Source organism: Schistocerca gregaria, chromosome 3, assembly GCF_023897955.1.
Source record: "Schistocerca gregaria isolate iqSchGreg1 chromosome 3, iqSchGreg1.2, whole genome shotgun sequence".
Lineage (NCBI taxonomy): Eukaryota > Metazoa > Arthropoda > Insecta > Orthoptera > Acrididae > Schistocerca > Schistocerca gregaria.
In genome coordinates, this window is record NC_064922.1 from 715,375,531 (window position 1) to 715,402,508 (window position 26,978).

A 26,978-nucleotide genomic window follows, 5' to 3' on the forward strand; every position below is an offset into this window, starting at 1 on the left:
ATTTAATAGGAAATTAAAAGAATTTCTGAATTACAACTCCTTCTACTCAATAGATGAATTCTTGGATCTAAAGTAGTTACTTTAAAAAAATTAAAAAATTAAAATTAAAAAATAAAAACCATTAATTATTTTGTGTAAAGAAAACTTATGTTGAAGTGACACATTCCACATCATTACGAAATGTCTTATTTATGATCTATAGAACAAGGATTAAAGTATGTATGTATGTATGTATGTATGTATGTATGTATAGGACTCGTAAATAATCCAAAGAATGTAAAAGCGCCGCCCACAAACAAATAAGACTGACCAATGGCCACTGTGCAGCCGAAAAAACAAATTATTTCCACGTTTGAAGTCATCGACTGACCAATGTCTGCTCCTCTCTTGGTATGCGGTAAATGCGTCCTTAGAGAAAGTTGCAGAACTCGTGCACAGTCTGTCGATAAGCTGATTCTTCATAAGTTCCATGCATAATAACAATTAATCTTCCAAAAACAGTAACTGACTTGCGAACAATACACGCACAATGAATGCCGAATAAACGGCATGATCATACCTGATAACAGTAAAATCATCATCACTTCGTCTTGATTCCCACAACTGCCTCGAGTGTACGCTGCCTCCACCACCACCACCGTTCTCCAATGTGCTTAGGCGAATACAACCGTTGATGCAGTGGTGTTCCTCGCATAAAAAGAACATCTGTCGCTGTAGAAGAATCACCACAGTCTCAATGTGTGGACATCAGTTGACAGTGACCGCCAAAACTGTCCTCGGCAAAACTGAAAAATGAGGACCGCACGCATTGCAATAGAGATGCATGCATTCTCTCTGAATCAATCACTGAACTCTGCGTGCAGGAAACCTTAAAAGAGTACTAAAATTATTATGATTACACGGCTGTGAGCTGGTAGATATACCCATACAGTATTAATATAAAAAATACCTGTTAAGCAAAATGCGTCAATTTGGTAACAAATACATTTCAACATGTATTTATCATTAGGCGTAAATTGTTCTACGTTAAGATTTTACCACGAATGCACCTCTCTCATGGTTCTCATATATCGTTAGAGCTCCAATAAGTCTATGACACCATCACTGAAGATGAAGCATAAATCGTGTAATTTCGGAGTCAAATTCAGAAGGTGATGGTGCGAAGAGTAGAAGTCTGTAGGTAGTGTATGATTAAGTATTCCTTTTCGTTCTCTTCTCAGATGGTTAATACAAGATTTCATTTAGAAATTGCCTATAATCCTTGCTTTACTTCTGCCAGTACCTCGTCTGCTACCTTCCAAACTTTACAGAAGCTCTCCTGCGAACCTTGCAGAACTAGCACTCCTGAAAGAACTGATATTGCGGAGACATGGCTTAGCCACAGCCTGGGGGATGTTTCCATAATGAGATTTTTCACCCTGTAGCGGAGTGTGCGCTGATATGAAACTTCCTGGCAGATTAAAACTGTGTGCCGGACCGAGACTCGAACTCGGGACCTTTGTCTTTCGCGGGCAAGTGCTCTACCAACTGAGCTACCCACAGCTACCTCACAGCTATACTTCTGCCAGTACCTCGTCTCCTACCTTCCAGACTTTAAGCTGTGAGGACGAGTCGTGAGTCGTGCTTGGGTAGCTCAGTTGGTAGAGCACTTGTCCGCGAAAGTGCCTTAGAACATGTCCTACCAACGGATCCCTTCTTCTAGCCAAGTTGTGCCACGGATTTCTCTTCTCCCCAATTCTGTTCAATACCCCCTCATTAGTTATGTGATCTACCCATCTAATCTTCAGCATTCTTCTGTAGCACCACATTTCAAAAGCTTCCCGGCAGCATTTAGAGTTTTCAGAAAAAAAATTCGGAGACATTGATTTCCAGCACGGCCTCATAGCATTACAGAAGCGCCTAACACCCACACACAAACGGAAAACATTGCGCACCAATCAACCATATTACACGTGTTATTTCTTATTCTTTTTGGGGGTCATGAGATGACGTGGCGGGATCAACTTGTAATACAGACACGTGAATAATGCCTGGATGAAGGAATGTGATGAACATGACAGTTTAAAGGCTAGCGATATAGTTTTACGCATTAGTCTGTAATCTCACAACTCAGCTTCCATTTCATCCTTAAACTATATGAATTTTTCTGTCCTAGCAGATTTCTGTTCCACCATTGGATGAGAATCACAAGATCATCCACATCACCCCATGAGAATAATTACGTTTATGATTGGAAAATCATTGTCCATCCATCACCAAATCACCTGAAAATTCGAATCATTTACCAAAACGCGGTATGCAATTGATAAATAATTATAGGATAGATCGATCCATGTGGGTAAACATTGAGCACCGCACTGCATCCAGTTTGAAGTACACACATTTATGTGTAACAGAAAAGTCTTTACACTCCATGTGCTTGAACTCCAACACTGTAAAGTCATCTTACATCTTATGGCCACACATGTCAATCATTCTCTTTCGTAGTGATCCTATAGTTACTGCAGGAACGTCTGAAAGTCCAAATTTGTTATGTAACTGATAAGTTGCTATAGATCAGATCGATCATGGTGGGTAGCATTATGACTGCATATTGTTCCCGGCAGCCATTTCCAAGTTGTAGTGAAAGAGTTTATTTGCATGATTAAACAACCCACTGCAACAACGCTAACCAGGTAAATGTTTTCCCTGAATTGCTAACTAGTACACTGTGAACAATCTACCCCCACAAATGGTAGAGAGAGAAATGCACTTAATTTATCTTAACAGGAAATGCACTTACAATCTTTTCTGCACACCTCTCCAACTGAGCTGTCGGGAGCCAAATACCAGCGGAGTCTCTGCACACCTCACCAACTTAGCTGTAAGGAGCCAAATACCAGCGTAGTCGACGGAAGTGCCAGTGAAACACCGAATATCGCTACGGCACTCTGCCACCCACAACGGCGTAGTAATTGTAGACAGTGGGACATAACAACCAGAGAATAGGCACAGCCTCAATAAACAGCAGAGCACCAGAAGAACATCTGGAGAGGTGGAGCTTTTGCCTAACACATCAGCTGTAAATACTGTAAATGGTCTGGTGAGATGGGTTGTGGGACACCAATTAAACTGTGTGTAAATCCCATTGCTTTATTATGGCATCCCACCACAGTTCAGAACAGGAAGCAGCAGCTTGGGAGCCGTACTCAGCGGCCCCTGCAATGCTGACATAGCGCGTCTTCCTCCGGTCAGCGGCATGTGATGTAAATGTCTCTGCCAGCGGCGACTCCAGTTCAGAGCTCGTACAGCATGGCTGCTAAGGCGTGCGTTATCATGCGGCTCATTCATTCCACTCTGTACAGAAGGAGGCAGGCCGATGACGGAACGGGAGTGACCCACTGACTCCGAGACGTGGTCAGCGAGCTGACGCAGGGCTTGTACTGGGTCGCTGTGGCAGCGGCACCAGGCCCTGCAGTCTCATGGTGGACTGCCTTGACACAGCCTAATGGCCATAGACCTGTGATACTAACAGAAGTGATTCAGTACAATATGGCTAGATATTTATACGCTTTCGACCTGCACTTGCTTGAGCTTTAGTGTGCCTTGCAGCACAATACAAGACATCTCGGCGGCCACCGGTGTAGAAAGGGTTACGGGATAGTGTCAGATGTCTCCACACCTTGCCAGGCCTGCTTGTCTCACAACTCTGCGAAGGATGCGTTATACTTTGTAAAGTATATTACCGGTACTTTTCCCACGGCTTACGCTGGTGCAATCCACTTCCAGTTTCGAGCATTTGTAAGCATATATGGTCAGTGCCTTATATTGCCCTCCCATTTAACAAACCCCTGTTCATCAGGTCGCCGTAAATTAGAGTGAAAGGTTCACTGGTGGCTCGCTCTGTTGGCTATAGTCCGCTCTGATCACTACGTTATCTTATACGTTACTTATCCTAAGTTCTGACAGTTCTTTCTTACTTTAACTTAACTTGCACTTACAGTTCCCTCTGATGCCTTCCTCCTGCTGGGTATCCAGTACACCAGGATTAGAACAGTGGCTGGATCCGAATTTCGTCCTGTGTTCCAATTCTTGTGCACGTAAACAAGGACTATGCTCAGTTGAGTAAGTGTTTTGCTGTGATACTTGGTATGACAATGGACAATGTTGTTTCTTTGTCTTACTGGTTCTTCCTGTGCTGATCCACATTCTGCTCTAACGTCTTCACGGAGATTCGCCACTCCTCCTGGTTAATGGGTTTGTGTATGGACTGAATTCGCTAGCGTCCTAAAGGCTGGCTCAAAGCAGTCACAGTCGCGGCTGGCAATACTTCCACTGGTTCCTGTGGCCAAGACAATGGAGGTTCCGAAACGTTCAGGTGTTTTATTCTCGAAATTGCGGCAGGTAGACGAAAAGTAGGTCCCACTATTTCAGGTGGTTTCCCGTTCATTGGCAGTCTATTCCCATTCAGTTCCATTCTTTGTTGCTGGTATGAGCTTCCCTTGTCCGTAGCAATTGGCTACTACTATCATTTTATCTGCTATCATATTATCGAAAGCAGAGGAAACCAATGTGCCTCAACCTGCTGGAAGTACGACTCTGGCCTAATTACCTCTTTCATTCAATCCTTTCCGTTTTCTGACCCGCAGTAACCTCACTGCCAATAGTTCTGACCTTCTGTCACTGTTCTGTTTGGAGAGGCCGTCATATGATTTTAATGTTTAAAGCCCGGTCCACACGCAACGATCTGTCTGCACAGACATCGGCGCAGATGTCTGTACATGCAAAAGATCGCTCCAGATGTTGTGTGTTCACACGACTCGCCCGCCATCTGTCGGTGTAGAAAAGAAATATCAGTGGCAAGCGACTACGCTCCCCGTAAACGTCAAAAATTTAATTCAGTTATTTTGAAATATAGAAATGGAGGAAGTTCTGTTGTCGTCTGTGTTCGCAACTTGTGTTGCAAAAAACATTCAGACAAACTGCAGGAAACAGAGAAAGCGGTCAAAATGGTGTAGACAGTGGCTGCTAAAGCGAAAGCAGTTTTCTCACATAAATTTACTGCAAGAGTTGCAGGGCGAAACTGACGACTGGCGAACTTATTTGCGGATGGATGTCTAAACTTACAATTATCTCTTAAAGCTTGTAACCCCTCATATTATAGGAAAAAACACTTAGTTGAGTTCATTTCGTTTGCAGTGTTACTCGATTCATCTAGAAATGGTGCCCACCTGACGCAAGTGTGAATCATAAAATCAGTCTCTAAACCAAATCAAAAGTAGTGACAGTAAACCTGCTGGCAAATTAAAACACTCAACCACACCACAGAGTACAGCAATGCTGGACCTGAGATAGGTGATCTTAGACAATTCTGGAAAGGTGAAATAAGAATGCCCTGCCACGCCAGATCTACTGTTAACGCTCTGTGTGAACTATTTACCCGACTGCTACAGTGAACTCCGCCATCAGGCGAATGGCCCTCTGGTTCTGGATGAGTGCGGTTTGCTGTTGCCACTATTCCTGTCCCTGGTCGTGTGCTACAATGCGCTCTCTGCCACGACTACCGAGCAACTCTTACGGTGCGCCCTCTTTCACAGCTTTGCTGCCTGACAAAGAGTGCCGGCCTGCCAATAGCGGAAAATGCCAAACACAACAGTCCAACATTGTCCGCCTGTGCCGTCCCAGATCCAATGTGCTGTGCTTTCCCATGTACATAAAAATCAACCAGAAAAGCCAGTGAGTCCATCAACTTGTTAAACGAAAGGAAATAAAGCTACATAGAGCTCCGAAGGATCTGTCGATGTGATCCGATGTGTCGTAATAAATATGTTGCCAGTGAAATCACAACCATTGTCAACCCCTAATTCCAGAATCCAGAACATTAAATGAAAAGGGCAAACAAATTTGCTTGGCACTTTTCACAGTATCTTCCGTTGGAAATCGGTTAAACTGCAGCGTGTATAGAATTTGATTTGACGTCATCGTGGAATGAAATGATCGTACGGCGTTGTTGGCCACGAGGCCCCATGCGGGGAAGTTCGGCCGCCGTATTGCAAGTAATTTTTAGTTGACGCCACTTCGGCGACTTACGAGCCAATGATGATGAACACACAACACCCAGTCATCACGAGGTAGAGAAAATCCCTGACCCCACCGGGAATCGAACCCGGGACCCCGTGCGCAGAAAGCGAGAACGCTACCGCTAGACCACGAGCTGCGGACTTGACTTCGTCAATATGTAGTGACGTCATTATTTCTGCCAATAGGGAGAGGTGTTCTTTTGTAACACATGCAGTAAGATGTCACACACACACACGTTAGTAATGAAATGGTGTCTTAACAATGATAATTAAATAAAATATTTTCAGGTATATGCTGCTGGACTGTGACTGGCTGTGAGCATAATGACGTCAATGCGATGTTGAGGCAACATTGCTGTGTTGTGGCATGGCATCTCCATGACTCAGTGCGATGTTGTCGTGACGTAGAGAGCAATGGGATGGATCTCATGTAATTGTATACAATTGTGGAAAAATACAAAAATGTGATAAAAAAAAGGAATTTAGTGGAAAAAAGAAAAAAATACCATAAATGGAGAAAAATAGGTAAAATTGTGCAAAAATGAGTATTTATGTATCTGCCTTGGAATGGTCTCTCCTGGTGCCTCGAATAACAAATATCTCGTAAATTTGATTTGTGACTTAATGTAATAACATTAACTTTCTTTAAGAAAGAGACACATGCTGATTCCCTCCTTATGCTGCCTAATCACAGAGCAAAGCTACCCCCTGAAGAGCTCCAGTTGTGAAAGATGAAGATGGGGACAGGTGTTTGAATCTCGATGGTCAAGGAGAGAGGGAGGGGTGATGGGAGAGAGGGGATGGAATGGGTGGGAGTTCCCCTGGATTACCTTGAATGTATCACATTCATGTGCTGATGTTTCCCTGGTTCCCCATAGAAAGGGACTATGGGGGGACTTGACTTTGATTATAGGTCGACCACGTTTGAGACCTGACACCGGATGTTTTCATCAGTGACTTTGATCTTACGCCCACTCTGTGTTGTATGTCCGCAAATAAACTACTGCAGCTGAGTTGCGTACATTAGATTAATTTGTAAACGGTTTTTCATTGTCCCACAAAGACTGATATTATGCAGTTTCTAACAAACACGAATGACTTGTTGGTTCTGTTAATTCATATTAGCGGTTGAACACAAAGTGAAAGACGTTAAATGATACTCCCTACGACCCAGCAAGGGACCACTTTAAAATGCAATCAACTGATAGGAAACTAATTCATAAGACCAAATCGGCAGTTTGATTTAACTCAAATAAAGGAGTGATGGAATAATTTGCAAACTTCCGCTTCCTTTTGCCTTTTAGAACAACGCAGCTAACTAAAGCTTGCAGTCGGCAGAAGCGAGTAAAAGAAGTTTTTTTTTTTTTTAATAGATAGAGGCGCATTCTGTAGAGCTCTGAAATATCTTGGTTTTCTCAGACAATCTTTGCAGTGTTTTAGCTCCATACAGCTGTTATAGTAAATAAGGAACATCTGTTGCAGTTAAACTGTAATTGAGTGTACCAAAATAAAACAGAAAATAATTTTCATGTGAACATTGCGTTCTTCAATTCGGAGTAGTGTTCCTTATTCTAAAGTGAAGGTCTTCGACCAGTCCCCGCCTGGCATAAAGCAGGAAATCAAGAATACGTAGATATTCGGAAGATAACTGAATACACATCTTACTGGCCACTTCTTCGTATCGTATCGTATTGAAAACTGTATAGGATCTCTTGTTAACTGTAAAATATTACATTTCATTCAATCAGCACATGTAGTTTACAGGCAGTTGATTATTAATGGAATTTCAAACCTATGATTCACTTTGTTATTTTATGTCTTAATCCATCGCACAAACTCTTTAACTGTGGTATCTCTAGAAAATGATAATGAAATAAATAATGAAGAGTCGTGCAAACATCTTCAGCACAGCACCGCTTTGTTTCACTGAGAGGGTGGTCAGTGCATGTATGTCACCCTGTAAGTGTTAAATTCAATGTGACTGGAAGATTCTCGTAGTTTACTATTATTTTATCTGTTTTAATAACGCTAATACAAACATCATGATCTCCAGTGTTCTGTGCTACCAAAAGATTGGCTTGGCCTATCAGTTATTTCTGCGTCTGGTCTGACCACTAGTTCATGGTTTTGTACTTTCAACATTTCAAAAATACTCGGCCTCTTTTATGGAGGAGAAATAATCGCAAATTTAGTTTTGTCTTAGTTTCCGAAGTGATATTTCATATGTACTATTTTTACAAACAGTGTTCTGAAGGAGGGTGATTACTTTCCTATTATTATTACTATTATGTTTAGAGTTCCTTTCCATTCCGTGTCTCTAGCTAGCCATAAATAATTTTACAAAAACCTCGGTTACTGTTTCGTGTTCTTAACTTCAAATTGCTAACATACCCTTTTATATTATTTACATACAGCACCATGACTACTATAATCGTCTGGGATGACTGCATACTCTGAACCCCAACGAAATTTAATACCTTGCTTCAGTTATCCTTATCATTCGTCCTGAAATAATATTAAATTTTCCTTTACGAAAGAAGTTAGAGATAAAATTAATATTTTTATCTTAATTAAATTACCTCTTGTTCTATGTTTCAGCAATAGTCGGAAACGACACAATGAAGCAAGAGTTACTGCAGGAGAGGAAGAGGTTGTTTCCTTTAGTGTTATCTTACGACGCGTCGCCGCAAGCGGACTTTATAACCGAGAAAATTAACGACTTCTACTTCCCGTCTGGAGAGATTACTCCAGGCAAACTAACTGAAGTAAGTAGATCTCTTTGCAAAGTTCAGTGCCACCTATTAGTGTACCCTCATCATCTGAGCTTTGAATGCGTAAGTTTGCAAGATAAGCGGTTAGGGAAAGTTATTTATAAGTACTCTAATCCGTAAAACAACAGTTTTGTCAGTGTTTTACTTGCAGCTTAATAAGGAACGAATGCCTACGGAATATGAGACTCAAATACTTGATAAATAGATGAACGGACGGGTTATCTTTAGATAAATGCATTGCCATATTTTTACATCATTGGGGCCCCATAGACATTGTGCCATCTTCTACGAAAGCCAAACGTTAGCAGAATATGCTGAGAGCTACAAATTTGCCCTTACAACTTTATTACAAAGAAATTAACCTGATACGAATTTGGCGAGGAATGTATGAATAAAAATGTGAAAGCGACGTTATTTATCGATCAATTAAGATGATGTACAGTACACGTGTATATTATTAAGAACTTCTGTAGTGTAAGTTATAATAAATTAATGAGGTAGAAACTAAAAACAGACATGAAACTGAAAAAAGGCAGGCTCAACAGGTAGTAGGTCTGCGGTTTGGCAATGAGAATTTATTTAAGATTTGAAAGTGTAGAAAAGTAAATTGGGTAACAAATTTAAGATTTATTTGACCCATTTAGATCCATTTTTGATTCTTACAATGAACTACAGTCTGCCATCTGCCTTAATCGCGATTAATTCTAGGTGTCCGTTCCATTTCATATTGTTCCTACACAAGCTCCTAGGTATTTTATGAAAATAAAACTGTTTCTACTGATTCTCCTACAGTCGCGTAATCATACGATAAGGGTCTTTTTGTAAATGTATTCGCAATACGTTACATTTAGTTGTGTTGAGGATCAATTTCCACTCCCTGCACCAAGTGACAGGTCTTCCTGCGTTTCACTCTGATTTTCTTGCGTCACAACTACTCAGCACACAGCACCGTCATTCCGTGAAAAACCTCAGGGAACTTCCAAAGTCAGCTACTAAGTCATATATATATATATATATATATATATATATATATATATATATATATATGTGTGTGTGTGTGTGTGTGTGTGAAAAGTAATGGCCCTGTAACACTTCCCTGGGGCACGCCAGACGTTACCTTTACGTCGGAAGACTCCGTTCAGAACGACATGCTGTGTTCTGGTGTTCGAGGAACACGGCATTCACCCGGGCGCCAGTACCTACTGCTTTCTGAGTCTCGCGAAGGAACTGAGTGAGCTGAGTTTCACACGATTGTTGTTGAAACCTTGGTTGTTCGTAGGGAGAAAATTTTAGATATCCAGAAATGTCATAATAAACGAACGTAAAACACCTTTCAACCTTTCAACGTTTTCATTCCAAAACGGGAATGATCCCCGCTTTTTTCCAATCACCAGGAACACTTGGTTTCTCCAGAGATCCAGAGATCTACGGTACAATGCTGACAGAAGAGGGACAAGTTCTTTCGCATACTCTGTCTAGAAATGTACTGGTATGCCACCTGGACCCAGGTCCAGTAGTCTTCCCTCGGTTCAGCGATTTTAGTTGCATTTCTATCAGGCAGCCACTTTTTTCGATATCAGTCATTTTGTCTTTCGCGCGAAGATTTAAACCAGGCACTACAATCCTGTATTTCGGCTCTTTCTGTGTCTTCTTGTATTCAACATAAGAGCAAATACTCATAGGATTTTCTGGCAAGTCGTAGACAGAATTGTACTTTAGAATTAGTTGAACGCTTCATTCATGACGCTCCTTGCGCTATTTTTGGTTTTCTTTTAACTCTTGTTTATTTCTGAGGCTTTGGTTACGTTTAAATTGTCAGTGAATCTCTCTTTGCTTTCAAAGCAAGTTTCTAACGTTAACCGTTTGCTAACGTGGCTTTCGAAGCACAGGGGGTCTTTTCCATCCCTCACAACGTTGCTTGGCACATAACTGCCTAAAGCGTATTGCACAAAGCTCTTGAGATTCACCCACCGATACTCAACATTGTTAGAGGTGGGTCTGATATTTTCGTGCTGACCGCTCAGGCAATAATCTGAAATCTGTTTCTTGTCGCTCGTGTTAAGCAGAAAGCTCTTACTGCCTTTGTTTGTATCCCAATATACAGTCGTGTATAATGATGCTGTAAACGGTCTTGCGAGCACCGATTTTCTGTTCTACGATGAGTTCAGAAGTTTGGGTCTGTTTCTCATTCACACGTCTAGGATGTTATCTTCACGAATCGGTTCTAGATTAACTAGTCAAGTTAATTTTCGGATAAAGCACTTTCAACAATATCACGCGAGTCTCTGTCCCTGAATGCTTCATAATCACTTGAGTCTCCCAGGCTGCAGCTGACAGAATAAAAGCTTCACCTCAAACTGTAACATGACCAGAAAGTTTACACGGAATGCTCTCTACGTTTCCCCTCAATTGTTCAACCACTACTGTTGCTGAGGCATGGGGTCTATAAAACCATATTGATCCACCTTTATCACTTGTCTTCGCCCAAATTATCTCACATTCTGAATCTGTTCAAATCTCGCTAGAATTTATCTTATTTTTATGGCTATAAAGACACCTCCACAGCCAGCTTTCGACAGTCTTTGTGATATACGTTCCAATCGGGTTTCAGAAATTCGTTGCTGTTCTGGTTTCAGCCAGCTCTCTGTCCCTCTGTCCCTAGTACCTCCTAATGCCTGGCGGAGTGCAGTAACTCGACGTGGCATGGACCCAACAACTCGCTGGACGCCAAAGTCCCTCTGTCCCTAGTACCTCCTAATGCCTGGCGGAGTGCAGTAACTCGACGTGGCATGGACTCAACAACTCGCTGGACGCCAAATCCAGAAATATTGAGCCATGCTGCCCCTATAGGCATTCACAATTGCTGAAGGGCAGCCGTTGCTGGATTTTGTGCACGAAATGGCCTCTCGATTATGTTCCATAGATGTTCGATGGGATTCATATCGCGCAACATGGAGTGCCTAATCGCTCAAAATGTCCAGAATGCCCATCAAACCAATCGCGAACAACTGTGGCCTGGTGACATGTCATCAACAAAAATTCCATCTTTGTTTCGTAACATGAAATCCATGAATGGCTGTAAAAGGTCTCCAAGTAGCCGAGTAGTTTCAAGCAACAGACAAACAATCCGAGTAACCGAACTTAACCAGGACCCAGTCCATTCCAAGTAAACGCAGCGCACACCATTGCGGAGCCTGCGCTGCACTAGTCACTCTAACCCTACCACCCGCTCGTACCAACCGAATCGCGACCCACCTGACCAGACAACGATTTTCCAGTCGTCTAGTGTCCATCCGATACAGTCACGAAAAATGTGCAAATATGTGTGAAATCTCATGGGACGTAACTGTTACGATCATCAGTCTCTAAGCTTACACACTACTTAACCTAAATTATCCTAAGGACTAACACACACACACCCATGCGCGAGGACTCGAACCTCCGCCGGGACCAGCCACCCAGTCCATGACTGCAACGCCCTAGACCGCTCGGCTAATCCCACGCGGCTATATTCACGAGCCCACGAAAGGCCATGCAGGCGATGTGCTGTTAACAAAGGCATTCACATTGGTCGCCTGCTGCCATAGTCTATTACCGCCAAATTTCACCACTCTACCCTAATGGATACGTTCATTGTACATCCCACATTGATTTCCGTGGTTATTTCATGCATTGTTGATTGTCTGTTAGCAAATGCATATGCTCTCGGTCGTTAAATGAAGGCCGCCGGCTACTGCGTTGTCCGTGGTGAGAATTAACGCATGAAATTTGGTATTCTGGGCACACTTGACACTGTGGATTTCGGGATATTGACCTCCCTAACGATTTCTGGAATCGAATGTCTCAAGCATCTAGCTCTAATTACCATTTTGCATTCAAAGTATGTTAATTGTCGTCGTGCGGCCACAATCAAAAAGGCTTTCACATGAATCACCTGAATACATATCTCATCTCCGCTAACGCACTGCCCTTTTATACCTTGTGTTAGCGATTCTACCGCCATCTCTACATGTGCATATCGTTGTCCAGTGGCTTTTGTCACCTCAACGTAGCTCCTTCCTGCGTGTAGTGCGGGCCTGACCTATTAAGGGAAATCCGACAGTTCTCTACCCAATAGCGGAGGTCAAGAAATTGGCATCTGATGCTGTCATAGAATCGTGTGAGCCTCTGGTTTCTACCTTCCACTTTGCTGCAAACCGCAGAACCACGATCGGTCCTGGGAAAGGTGCTCCCACCTTGCGGGAGAGGCTTCACCAAGTCAGCCAGCTACCAGCAGGAACCGATGGAATACTCTGAAGCGAGTCGGCAGGCGTCATACGCACCCACATCAGCCACGATTTGCAGCCGGGTGCATCTAGCGCGTTCATTTGCTGCCGGTAGAATTCCCTCCACATCTCGGACTACACCACCTGTATCGCAAATAGAATGGATACAGGATTTTCTCGCTATTTTCCTGAGGGACTCCAACGCTGGAGCTCCCGGTGACAAGCAATCTCACACTCACAAGGGAATGGTCAGACTTGACATGTCGAAACCTGTGTTGCTGTTTTTACCACTGTGCCGTAACACTGCAAGAAGTCTGTATGCAGAATTTTAGCTGCTGACATGACCTGGAAGTCTGTAAGCAATTTTATGAAGTAAGACATTGTTGTCCCATGGTTTCCGCGCTTATAACTGCCTCTTGTACTACCCTGACCTCTCTCGCTACGTTATACCAACGCCATCTAGGGACAAGGTGGCGTTAGCTACGCGCCACTCTCTTGCCACAGCAGTGAGAGAGCTGATTCCCCCAGTGGAAGCGTTCGTATGATAATTAAACATTCGTTGATAAATATGGCTGATATGTTCTCTACAACATTCTTTCCAAATAGCTATGAAATAGACACAAATAAATATACGGTTTAGAACACGTCCAAATTTAATTTCTTGTAATTACCACAAAAATGCGAAATATTGATACAATGTTCAAAACATAGGTTTCTTGTGCACCAATAACATACAAGCAAAGACGGCATATGACAGCCCTGCGAATCACAGACCTTGTTAGATGTCCGTGGACAAAACTGGGCTGATGCTAGGAATGAATCAGGCCTATGAACGGGTGAGTGCAGTTGTGGACTGCGCAATCGCCTCAATATATTTTCCCCCTTTGAGTGACATTATTCTTTTCGCACGCATTTCTTTTTGAAAACCTGACTGATCTGCATTGTACACGTTGTTGTTGTTGTTGTCTTCAGTCCTGAGACTGGTTTGATGCAGCTCTCCATGCTACTCTATCCTGTGCAAGCTGCTTCATCTCCCAGTACCTACTGCAACCTACATCCTTCTGAATCTGCTTAGTGTACTCATCTCTCGGTCTCCCTCTACGATTTTTACCCTCCACGCTGCCCTCCAATGCTAAATTTGTGATCCCTTGATGCCTCAATACATGTCCTACCAACCGATCCCTTCTTCTAGTCAAGTTGTGCCACAAACTTCTCTTCTCCCCAATCCTATTCAATACCTCCTCATTAGTTACGTGATCTATCCACCTTATCTTCAGTATTCTTCTATAGCACCACATTTCGAAAGCTTCTATTCTCTTCTTGTCCAAACTAGTTATCGTACACGTACGATTCACTAAAACTAGCGATCTTATTTTTTGTATTCCTAAGAAAAGCTTCTATCATTTCGATTTGTGTCACTTCATTTTCCGACCTGTTTCTCGATACAAATTTTGTTAATTTTCTTGCCGCTTTTGAAGCGACTAATCCAACTTTGAGAAGCTGTAAATTCTTTAGCGCCTATCGCGTTGGCAATCTCTAACGCTCAATCAGGCAAAGTTGTATCGCTGACACTAAATGACTGTTGCCTGGCATCGGTAAATACCACAAAAAGTCGCGCATTCACCTCCGTCGCAATTTCCAGTCGACTCTTACGTCGTCCAGCGACTTCCTTTTTCCATCTATACAATTCACGTTCACAACGGACAAAGCGATACTTATTGTGAACAGTACTGACACGTAGGCGTTTCTTACCACTTTCTTTCAACCAATACGTCACCGCTTTTTCTTTGTCTGATAGGGTAATTGTAGTTGCTGGTGTTACTTTTGGAGATAATTGATGATGATACGTGGCACTATCACTCGAAGAGTCTTCATGACTGCAACTTTCGTCGGTGTCTTCGCCGTCTGTAGATTCACAGTCTGCTATATCGAGTGTTTCAGTTGTTTCTAGACACATGTCTGCGCCATTTACATGCTCGTCTAGAATTTTAACAACCATGTCGCACAACACATAGTCTTCACGCGAGTTTTCTGTTGATTGCTTCATTTGGCGTCTGTGGTATATCTCCATGGCAAGCAGCAAATATTTAAAGGGTTCGCCATCACCTGTGAGGGGAGATTGAATGTTCACGGTGAAGTGGCTTGCGGAGTATAGATGAACATGTACAGAACATCTTTCACATCTCTAACCAGTTTGAGGACGGTATGTTTCGAAACACGTACCAGAAATTAAAAGAACGTGCATGCCACAGAAACGAATATTCGTTTCCACTTTCCACCAAAACCGTGCAGCGATATTCCTCTTTAGTGAACGCCGCGATAAGACGGCCGCACTTCCCGGCCATGCGCACAACGCTCGCGACTCGCCATTTTCAGGGGTGTCCATCCGTCACTGCAAGCGCCAAGCAGGAAACACAGCCGTGTTCGTGATTTTTTTTAGGCGACTTCCAGTTCATGTCAGCAGCTACAATTTTGCATACGGACCTTTTTCACAGTTAAATAACAGTGCTAAAAAAGCAGCATGACAAGTCTGACCATTTCCTTGTCAGTGCTCTGCCACAGTCCCAACAAGCGAGGCGTGCCATGCACAGGCAATACGCCAAGCCTGCTGTCAAGGCGTAAGCGTGAGACGCTTTCATCCAACTTCACCTTCTCCCGCGAGATTTGCGACCCCGCCACTGTTAGCATATCACAAGTAAGTGTCGACAGGCCGGAACGTGCGATTCGTGGCGTCAGCGTACCGGGCGACGCTACAGCTGGAGAGATCCCAAAGCATTCGTCGCAGACACTCCAAAGCCAGCGCAGCTCAGGACAGCAACCTGTAGTCTGTCGTCCGCGACTAACACAGCTACCAGCTGTTTATAGCCAGTGGCAAATTTTCCTAGCATCCGTACAGAACAGGCGCAGTCCGTATCTGTCTTCAATCAATTATTGTCTAAACCACAGGTAATGTAACTCTAACCCAGAAAACTGAACGCACTCAGCACAAACAAAATAAACTAACTCTTACAACAAAAATAAATAGCACTGTTAAAACATCTAAATAAACAGCTGCTGTTCTCATTTTTTTTTAGTACGATACAATTACTACAGAACTACACACAGGAGCTAAACAAATTAAACGATATGGCAGTGGAAAATGGCTATGATACCCATATCATAGAGAAGCCGAACCAACACATACGTAAATGGCAAAGAAATGAACATGCCATACACACAGAAGACACTACACAACCTGCAAGACACAACAGAGCAATAACGTACATTCAAAATTAAACGGCAGATGCTCATCTACAATAACACAATTTTACACAAAATATGCAAAATATTCAAGCAGCAGGCACTTGAAATATGATACAGGACAGACAACACAACACAGAAAAAGCTCAGAACACAGAAAATGCCCAGAGATAAATTCAACAGGTCAGACACATATGGACTCACATGCAACACTTGGCAGTCAGAACACATAGAACAAACATGCAGGAACTTTAAAACAACATGTTCAGAACACTAAAAAGTAGCAGCTCCCTTAGCACATTTGCTGACCATTAATAGTCCACAACCACGACCCATCTAAAATATAAACTAATTTAAAAATATTTCAATCCAACCACAGCTTATACTGTTGCCTAACAATAGAAGAAAACATCCATTGGCACAGTAGTCAATAGAATAAGGAAAACAGACAATTTTCAAAGCTGTTTCGAGTCGCTGGTCTATCGGGGGTGGGAACGTTACCTTCGCGAGTTTTCGTATCGGAAACTCTCGCAACTGGCTTTTTCACACCGTACGAATTTTTTCGAATTTTTGGACGTTAAAACCAGTGGAACATTTTGAGGCGAATGAACCAGGGATTGTGTCTCCTTGACTGGAGGCGACGCCTGCTATTTCTGGAAAACTCACCTTGATGTTGGTCAGTGCGCTCTCTGTACACAGAGGAGAGACTATTTGGAGTTCAGCCACAAATTACTTCGACGCAGATAAGTCGCAGCTGAGAGTCCGTAATTATCACCTGCTGCTTCTGAGCGCACTTGAACGGCAATATTGGCTGGGAGTTAGTTCAGTTTTGAGTTAAGATTTGTATAATGATTAACCTCTATCGTTAGAAGTGGTGCGAAATTCTCGCAAGTGACATTTCGGTTATCATTTACGTTCAGACAGAACCGAATTAGTTGTTTAATCGGTCCCGATTCATGCATCGTCTGCGAAGTTAGCTGTTAGTTTAACAATCAGTCACAAATTGAGACTACTCAATTTCACTTTTGGTTGTTTTGTGATTCTGAATATTTTGGGTGTGACCAACTGCGCGTCCACGTTGCGATCTTTAATCAACACAATCCTTACTGAGTAATAATTTTCGGTCGCAGGTTCGAATCCTGCCTCGGGCATGGATGTGTGTGATGTCCTTAGGTTAGTTAGGTTTAAGTAGTTCTAAGTTCTAGGGGACTGATGACCATAGATGTTAAGTCCCATAGTGCTCAGAGCCATTTGAACCATTTTGAATAATTTTCGTTCAGTTGTTACAGTTTTAACGAACCGTAGTGTTAGGCTTCTTAGACAGGGTGAGTCACTAACAATGCCACTTAGAATAATTCCGAAAGTATGATAGTAGCTGAAAAGTTGGTAGGATAAATATTGCGTAGGACACCGGGGGGCATAATATGACGTTCGTTTTCTGTTGCTGATCGCGTCAGAGAATTGAAGGTCAACTTTGCTTTTTAAATGGGATGCTACAGTTTGGTACTTATTTTCTATTAGCAGCTGTCGAGACGAATCCAATGATGTGTAACAGTAAGGTCTTTGAAGGTCAACAAAGGTCACAAAGGTGGTTCTGAACGTCCGTTTACAGAAGGTCTTCGAAGTGATGACCATTGGTATCAATGCAGTGCTGCAATCTTATTATCATGAATTGAGTGGTATTAATTATCACAAGCGAATATGAATGATGTATTCCTTAGGAGAAGAAATCGATATGCTTCTCATTTTCGGAGAATGTCAACGAAATTTAGTGAGAGCTAGAGACTCAGACGCCGAAACACATGCTCAACGTACTCACCATAAACGTCGTACTTGTAAAAATGTGTACAATAAATTGAGAACAACTGCTTCTTCAACGCATCAGAAACATATCAAGCAGAGGAAAGTTACTAACGAGGAAACGCATATTTGTACTCTTGAAAATGTGGTTCGAGACCCTTGTGTTAGGGAATCGCAAGGGAATCTGGCATGGGGCAGAGTAGTGTTGTTCGTGTTCTGCATCGCCATAAATGCCATCCTTACCATATCAGTCTACACCAAGAATTATCTAGTACGGATTCTGTGCGTCGCATTGAATTCTACCGATGGGCTCAATTTCAGATTCAGAAAGATGGCACATTCATTAATTTGATTTTGGTTACTGACGAGGCTACAGTCACTAACATAGAAATGTTTATTTGCAAAATATGCATTACTGGGTAACTGAAAATCCATGTTGGCTGAGGGAAGTTGCATACCATAAACCGTGGTCGGTAAATGTATGGTGCGGGATTCTGGAGGACAGATTTCATCGAAAGAAATCTTAATGGTAGGAAGTACACCACATTCCTGCACGAAACATTGGGTCTGTTATTCGAAGAAATACCTTTATGAACAATGAACAGAATTTCGTATCAACACGACGGGTGTCCGGCACATTTTTCGCTAGAAATGAGTTTCAGTGACAATTCCCAAGCCTTATGTTTGGACGCGAAGGAGATGTGTCGTTGCCGGCTAGTTCGCCAGACTTGACGCCTCTGCCGCTTCTGGATGTTTTCTTGTGGGGATTCGTAAAAGACATTGCTTATAAAGACGTTCCAACTACACCTGAAGATATGTTAGAGATAACTGTTAGAGCATATGCTTCGATAAGTGCTGATGTGATAAGGAATACCACTCAATCCATTATAAGAAGATTGCAGCTCTGCATTGGTACCAGTGGTCATCACTTCTAGCACCTTCTGTAAATGAAATTTCATGCCACTTTGTGATCTTCGTTGACCTTCAAAGACCTTACTGTTACACATCATTGGGTTCGTCTCGATAGCGGGTATCAGAAAACAGGTATCAAACTATAGCATTCAATTTAGGAAAAAAAAACAATGTGGACCTTCATATCTCTGAATCGACCCCAGACTTTTGTCCCACGATATTTTCAGCTCCTGTCATACTTTCGGAGTTATTCTTGGTAGCTCACCCTATATATGTCCCACGTGTATATGCAGCTAAATAATTTGTTAAACTTCATCGCATTGTGCATACCAGTAGATGTTCCCCTCTCCTGTGATCTCTAACTTCACATAACCTAGAAGAGACAATGAAGTGTAATCTCTGACAGGTTGACTTGAAGTTCAGTAGTTAGATGTGGGTTGCACTTTTGTCCTTTGTGATGCAAACTAGGACTAAAATTTCAATTGATATTTATGGAAATTTAGACGATATGGCACTCAGTGGCACATAGATTGTATATTCTAGTAATATAATTGTAAATCTGCGTGAATGCCTTTCAATATGTTTCCATATACACTACTGTAAATGGAAAAAAGAACACATTGACACCGGTGTGTCAAGACCCACCATACTTGCTCCGGACACTGCGAGAGAGCTGCACAAGCCATGATCACACGCACGGCACAGCGGACACACCAGGAACCGCTGTGTTGGCCGTCGAATGGCGCTAGCTGCGCAGCATTTGTGCACCGCCGCCGTCAGTGTCAGCTACTTTGCCGTGGCATACGGAGCTCCATCGCAGTCCTTAACACTGGTAACATGCCGCGACAGCGTGGACGTGAACCGTATGTGCAGTTGACGGACTTTGAGCGAGGCCGTATAGTGGGCATGCGGGAGGCCGGGTGGACGTACCGCCGAATTGCTCAACACGTGGGGCGTGAGGTCTCCACAGTACATCGATGTTGTCACCAGTGGTCAGCGGAAGGTGCACGTGCCCGTCGACCTGGGACCGGACCGCAGCGACTAACGGGTGCACGCCAAGACCGTAGGATCCTACACAGTGCCGTATGGGACCGCACCGCCACTTCCCAGCAAATTAGGGACACTGTTGCTCCTGGGGTATCGGCGAGGACCATTCGCAACCGTCTCCATGAAGCTGGGCTACGGTCCCGCACACCGTTAGGCCGTCTTCCGCTCACGCCCCAACATCGTGCAGCCCGCCTCTAGTGGTGTCGCGACAGGCGTGAATGGAGGGACGAATGGAGACGTGTCGCTGAGAGTCGCTTCTGCCTTGGTGCCAGTGATGGTCGTATGCGTGTTTGGCGCCGTGCAGGTGAGCGCCACAATCAGGACTGCATACGACCGAGGCACACAGGGCCAACACCCGGCATCATGGTGTCGGGAGCGATCTCCTACACTGGCCGTACACCTCTGGTGATCGTCGAGGGGACACTGAATAGTGCACGGTACATCCAAACCGTCATCGAACCCATCGTTCTACCATTCCTAGACCGGTAAGGGAACTTGCTGTTCCAGCAGGACAATGCACGTCCTCATGTATCCCGTGCCACCCAACGTGCTCTAGAAGGTGTACGTCAACTACCCTGGCCAGCAAGATCTCCGGATCTGTCCCCCATTGAGCATGTTTGGGACTGGATGAAGCGTCGTCTCACGCGGTCTGCACGTCCAGCACGAACGCTGGTCCAACTGAGGCGCCAGGCGGAAATGGCATGGCAAGCCGTTCCACAGGACTACATCCAGCATCTCTACGATCGTCTCCATGGGAGAATAGCAGCCTGCATTGCTGCGAAAGGTGGATATACACTGTACTAGTGCCGACATTGTGCATGCTCTGTTGCCTGTGTCTATGTGCCTGTGGTTCTGTCAGTGTGATCATGTGATGTATCTGACCCCAGGAATGTGTCAATAAAGTTTCCCCTTCCTGGGACAATGAATTCACGGTGTTCTTATTTCAATTTCCAGGAGTGTAGTTCACCAAAACTACTAAATTAGTTTTCAGGGAGTTATCACACGTAACTTCAGCATATTTAAGGGCACCGTGTAGGTTTTATGTCATCAAAACCGGATACCGAAGAAAATCTGAAACTGTAGTACCTCTCTGTTTTTCAGTGTGAACGCACTAATTCGCTTCATAGGGTTTTCAGACGCAATTTTGTAACTTTACTGTAGCTTGCGCTCCGTTAGGCTTCACTTAATCAAAATCAGATAATGGAAAAAAGATACTGTAATTGAAAGTATTATCCATGCTAATATTATATATGTGGAAGTGACCCTGTCAGTTACGTTTTCACTATTAAGACGGTGAACCGATTTTGATACAATTTTGTATCGATGTAGCTTGAACGCTGAGACAGAACATGGGCTACTTCAGAAAGTGTGCAGAACGAGATACTTACTGATTTAAAGTATTATGCGAATCAGGGAAAAATATTTCCTCTTTGAAAAAGCTTTTTGCTCTTTGAGTTTTGATCTTTATCATATTTGTGAAAATGCTTTTATTGGTTGATTTATGCTACGTGATACAATCCAAAGTAATGGATACAATGCTTATACAATCCTCAGTGGCTTTAATCCATACTTGCACCCTATTTGTTGCATGGTGTATACGGTGCACAGATGCACTCCTCCCCATGCCCCTCTGTATGCTCTGCTCGTGCCAGCACATTGTGCTTCGAGACAGCTTACCCCATCTGGCAGACACACGAGGGCAGCTGGTGTTATTGTACTTACGGTAGCTTACTTAGTCATCATTCCTCATCATATGAAAGCTATTGATATGCGAGTGCAGCTGCAGGTAATTGTTAATGGTAAACGTTGTAACTCCTCAATAGGAACCTCACGGTTATGAGAAGTTCCTGTCATGGGGCGAATGATTTATCCACAGCAGAACTATTAGAAGCGGGGGCGCCTTTATAAATAAAGTCGTGTTATGGGTTGTTACCACATGCTGCATATTTTTAAATGTTTCTCATACGGCTCATTTATCAAATATACTGTGTAATTCATCATGACGTTAGATCACTTAGTCCTACATATCTTAATCCTTCAAGTGTTGCTTTATGTACTTGTAAACACATTTAAGAGGATCAGTTAATATCAAACTGAAGTGACACAAGAGATGGGACAGCATTATGCACATATACAAACAGTGGTAGTATCACATACACAAGATATAAAAGGTCAGTGCGTTAGCAGAGATGTCATCTGTACTCAGGTGATTCATGTGGAAAGGTTTCCGATGGTATTATGGCCGCACGAACAACGTAGTGGCCGACAGTCTTCAGGCAACGACCGACAGCAGTGGCGTTTGTGTAGATCTGTCAGTGTTAACATACAAGCAACACTGCCTGAAATAACCCCAGAAACCAATGTGAGACGTACGATGAACGTGTCCTTTAGGATAATCCATCGAAATTTGGTGTTAATGGTCTATGGTTGCAGACGGCCGACAAGTGTACCTTTCCTAATAGCACGGAATGGCCTGCAGTACCTCTCCTGGACTCATAATCATACGAGATGGACCCAAGACAACTCGAAAACCGTGGCCTGGTCCGCTCAGCCCCGATTTCAGGTGATAAGGGCTGATAGTAGGGTTCCAGTGTGTCGCAGACGCCACGAAGCCATGGACCCAACTTGTCAACAAGACACTGTGCGAATTGGTGGTGGCTTTGGGCTGAATATACATGCAACCAACTGGGTCCACTGTCCAGCTGAACCAATCATTGACTGGTGATGTTTATCTTCGGTACTTGGAGACCATCTACAGACAATAATGAACTTCATGTCTCCAAACAACGATGTCATGTCAGTGGGCCGCAATTGTTCGTGACTGGTTTGAAGAACATTCTGGATATTTGAGTTAATGATTTGCCCACCCACATCGTCCGACATGTGTCCCATCGAACACTTAAGTGACGTAATCGAGGTGACAGCTCGTGCACAACATCGTGCACCGCCAACACTTCCAAAATTATGGGCAGCTGTAGAGGCAGCATGGCTCAGTATTTCTGCAGGGGACTTCCGACGACTTGTTCAGTCCATGCCACGTGGCTTTAATGTACTACGCCAGGCAAAATGAAGTCCGATACGACATTGGAGGTATCACACGACTTTGGTCACCTCATTCCATATTGTACGAGATACACAAATAGGAATCATACAATGGAGTAAAGACTCCAATGCACAGAGTGTCTTAGGTCAACTTTTTCGTCGACTTGGTGTGGCTTTCCTTAATTAAGTAACTGAACTGTGTTAGTGCAAAAGAAATAGGAATTACTCAGGCGTGAGGCAGCTGGTGGTAAGACAGACGCAGGAATTACGTGTAATTGTGCAGAAAACAGGGAAGACCTGGACAACCGGAAGACCACCATTATTAGCCCTTGCACGAGGCGACAACGCACCTTTCGTCTCCAGCTCACTGCGCAATCAAACCAGCATAGCGGTACTCAATCCCGAAAGGATAGTAATAGATACTTAAACATAATAACTATTAATACTGACTGCTCGTAATGTAACAGAGACGAAATTTTTCACTGTATTTATACTGCACTAGTTCGCAGCTACACCCTCTGTTAGCTGGATTCGAGCAGGAATTTGTTCGCAAAATCAGTATTAATACGCTTACATACTGATGTATTCGTAGATATGCACAGCTATAACAACTATAAAGTATCTCACTGAGACAACTTAGCAACAACAATTCTCTTTGATAGATCATCAACATACTCACCTGGGCACATGGCTTTGCGTGCACATACTACCGATTTTCCGTTCTAGTTCGCACCTGCCTCGGTCTTCTTGTTGTATTAGCTTCCTGTTTCCTTTTGTGGTACATTAGATTAGATTAGCTTAGTACTTGTTCCATAGATCATTAATACGACACTTCGTAATGATGTGGAACGTGTCAGGTTAATAAAAGATATTACATTACACAAAGTATCACATGACACTCAATATTTTCAATTTTTCTTTTTTTTTCTTTTTTTGGGGGGTGGGTTGGGAAATTACCCACTTACTACGAGGGTCGGTCAAAACGTAATGGCTCCCATTTTTTTTCTACTTAAAAAAATTAAGTTAAGTGAAAAATTTGAATTTGGCGCCATTCCTCAAACCTTCTTCTGCAATCCACTGCAGTAGTAACTTTCTGTGTCAACAGGTGGCAGCACAGCAGAAGTTTGTAAGATGGCCGACATCGATGTTCGTTTGAGACAGCGTTGTGTGATTGAATTCTTGAATGCAGAAGGTGAAACGCCCATACGCATTCATGAAAGACTGAAGAAGGTGTATGGTGTTGTGACAGTGGATGTCAGCACTGTTAGACGATGGGTTCGTCGTTGTAAGGAAGCTGAAGGGCAAACACCGTTGACTGACGAAAAGCGGAGCGGCAGGCCGGTGAGTGCAGTGACTCCACACAACATTCAGCAAGTTCAAAATTGTTAAGACTTTCGTGGCCACTTGTTGACAAACTGCTTATTTGCTTCTGTCTCGGGTTCTTCGGCCGACGTTCGTGTGATGATTTTGCTGACGTTTCGCCAGCACGAGTGGCTGGCATTGTCAAAGCTTCACCCTCCATTGCCGGAGGTGAACTGGAGCCGGGCTCGCGGCCGCAGACTATATGTACCTTGTGCGCCAACGTCCGAGGGCTTCTCCGCGGTCATTTCCGCGGTCATTTCCGGTGCGTTTCTCCTCTTGCTACCTGCTACGGTCGTTCTCTGTAGTACGGGAAGCCAGGAGCCGTTTACCTTAAGGCTTTCTTCTTTCTTGTTGAAGCTGTTCCCGTGTTTGTGTATTTCTACAGCTTCTCTGTACGAGCGGGTGTGATAGTGCTTCTCTACAGCCAGAACTTCCGTGTCGGTGAATTTTATTACATGTACCTGGTCGGTCTCACTCAGTGCGTGTTCTGCCACGGCCGATTTTTCCACCTGTCCCAACCTGCAATGTCGCTTATGTTCTTTGATCCTGGTGTTGATTGATCTTCCAGTCATTCCGACATAAACTTTCCCGCATGTGCATGGTAAGCGGTATATTCCTGACATTGCAAGTGGGTCCCTTTTATCCTTTGCCGATCTAAGACATTCTTTGATCTTCCTTGTCGGTTTGAAAATTGTCTTTACGCCGTGCTTGTGTAATATACGGCCGATTCTGTCCGTCACTCTGGGAATGTATGGCAGAAAGGCCGTACCCGACATTTCTTTTTCTGGTTTCTTACTTCGCCGGTGGTTTGGCTCTGTTACACTTCTAATATCATTTGTGGAGTACCCATTGCTCCTCAGAACACTTTCCAGGTGTTGCATTTCGCGTTTAAGGTGCTGCGGCTCACATATTCGTGCTGCTCGCGTTACGAGCGTCTGAATCATGCCTCTTTTCTGGCTCGGGTGGTGGTTTGACAGTTTGTGCAGATATCGGTCCGTGTGCGTCGGTTTTCGGTACACGCTATGTCCCAGGTTTTGGCCATCCCTTGTGACCAGCACATCTAGAAATGGTAGTTTTTTGTCCTTTTCCACTTCCATGGTAAATTTTATGTTGGCGTGGAGGTTGTTCAAGTGTCTTAGGAAGTCACCGAGCTGTTCTTCACCATGGCTCCACACGACGAAAGTATCATCGACGTACCTGTACCACACCTTAGGTTTACAAGTCGCCGAGTCCAGTGCCTGTGCTTCGAAATGTTCCATGAAGAAGTTGGCCACCACTGGACTAAGAGGACTACCCATGGCAACGCCTTCCAGCTGTTCGTAGAAATTGCCATTCCACGTGAAATAGCTCGTGGTGAGACAGGCATGGAAGAGCTTCATGATGTCTTGCGGGAAAATGGAACCGATGTGCTCCAGAGCGTCACTGAGTGGCACTTTCGTAAACAAAGAAACAATATCAAAGCTGACCAGGATGTCGTTTGGTGCAAGTTTTAGTTTCTTCAGCTTCTCGATGAAATGTCCTGAGTCCTTTACGTACGTGTCGGTCTTCCCCACGTGCGGCTGGAGCAGAGAGGCCAAGTGTTTTGCCAGTTTATATGTCGGTGAGCCAGGAGCGCTAACAATCGGTCTTAATGGAACGTTGTTCTTATGGATCTTAGGTAATCCATACAGGCGAGGTGGTAGGGCTTCTGTGTTGCGCAGGTATCTCTGTATGTCCTCTTCTGTTCCGGAGGACATACAGAGATACCTGCGCAACACAGAAGCCCTACCACCTCGCCTGTATGGATTACCTAAGATCCATAAGAACAACGTTCCATTAAGACCGATTGTTAGCGCTCCTGGCTCACCGACATATAAACTGGCAAAACACTTGGCCTCTCTGCTCCAGCCGCACGTGGGGAAGACCGACACGTACTTAAAGGACTCAGGACATTTCATCGAGAAGCTGAAGAAACTAAAACTTGCACCAAACGACATCCTGGTCAGCTTTGATATTGTTTCTTTGTTTACGAAAGTGCCACTCAGTGACGCTCTGGAGCACATCGGTTCCATTTTCCCGCAAGACATCATGAAGCTCTTCCATGCCTGTCTCACCACGAGCTATTTCACGTGGAATGGCAATTTCTACGAACAGCTGGAAGGCGTTGCCATGGGTAGTCCTCTTAGTCCAGTGGTGGCCAACTTCTTCATGGAACATTTCGAAGCACAGGCACTGGACTCGGCGACTTGTAAACCTAAGGTGTGGTACAGGTACGTCGATGATACTTTCGTCGTGTGGAGCCATGGTGAAGAACAGCTCGGTGACTTCCTAAGACACTTGAACAACCTCCACGCCAACATAAAATTTACCATGGAAGTGGAAAAGGACAAAAAACTACCATTTCTAGATGTGCTGGTCACAAGGGATGGCCAAAACCTGGGACATAGCGTGTACCGAAAACCGACGCACACGGACCGATATCTGCACAAACTGTCAAACCA

General features: G+C 43.7%; 1 protein-coding gene across 4 annotated transcripts in view; it reads left to right on the plus strand.

Moving 5' to 3' along the window:
- Positions 1 to 26,978, plus strand: part of LOC126355184 (venom carboxylesterase-6-like) — a 345,553-nt gene that overhangs the window by 91,175 nt on the left and 227,400 nt on the right. For 3 of the 4 annotated variants that reach the window (XM_050005405.1, XM_050005403.1, XM_050005402.1), the window contains exon 7: positions 8,658 to 8,824. The exons of the other annotated variant lie outside the window; for it this stretch is intronic. In XM_050005405.1, the coding sequence (XP_049861362.1) occupies positions 8,658 to 8,824 (167 nt within the window). The remainder of the gene's footprint in view (positions 1 to 8,657; positions 8,825 to 26,978) is intronic. 4 annotated transcript variants of the gene reach the window in all.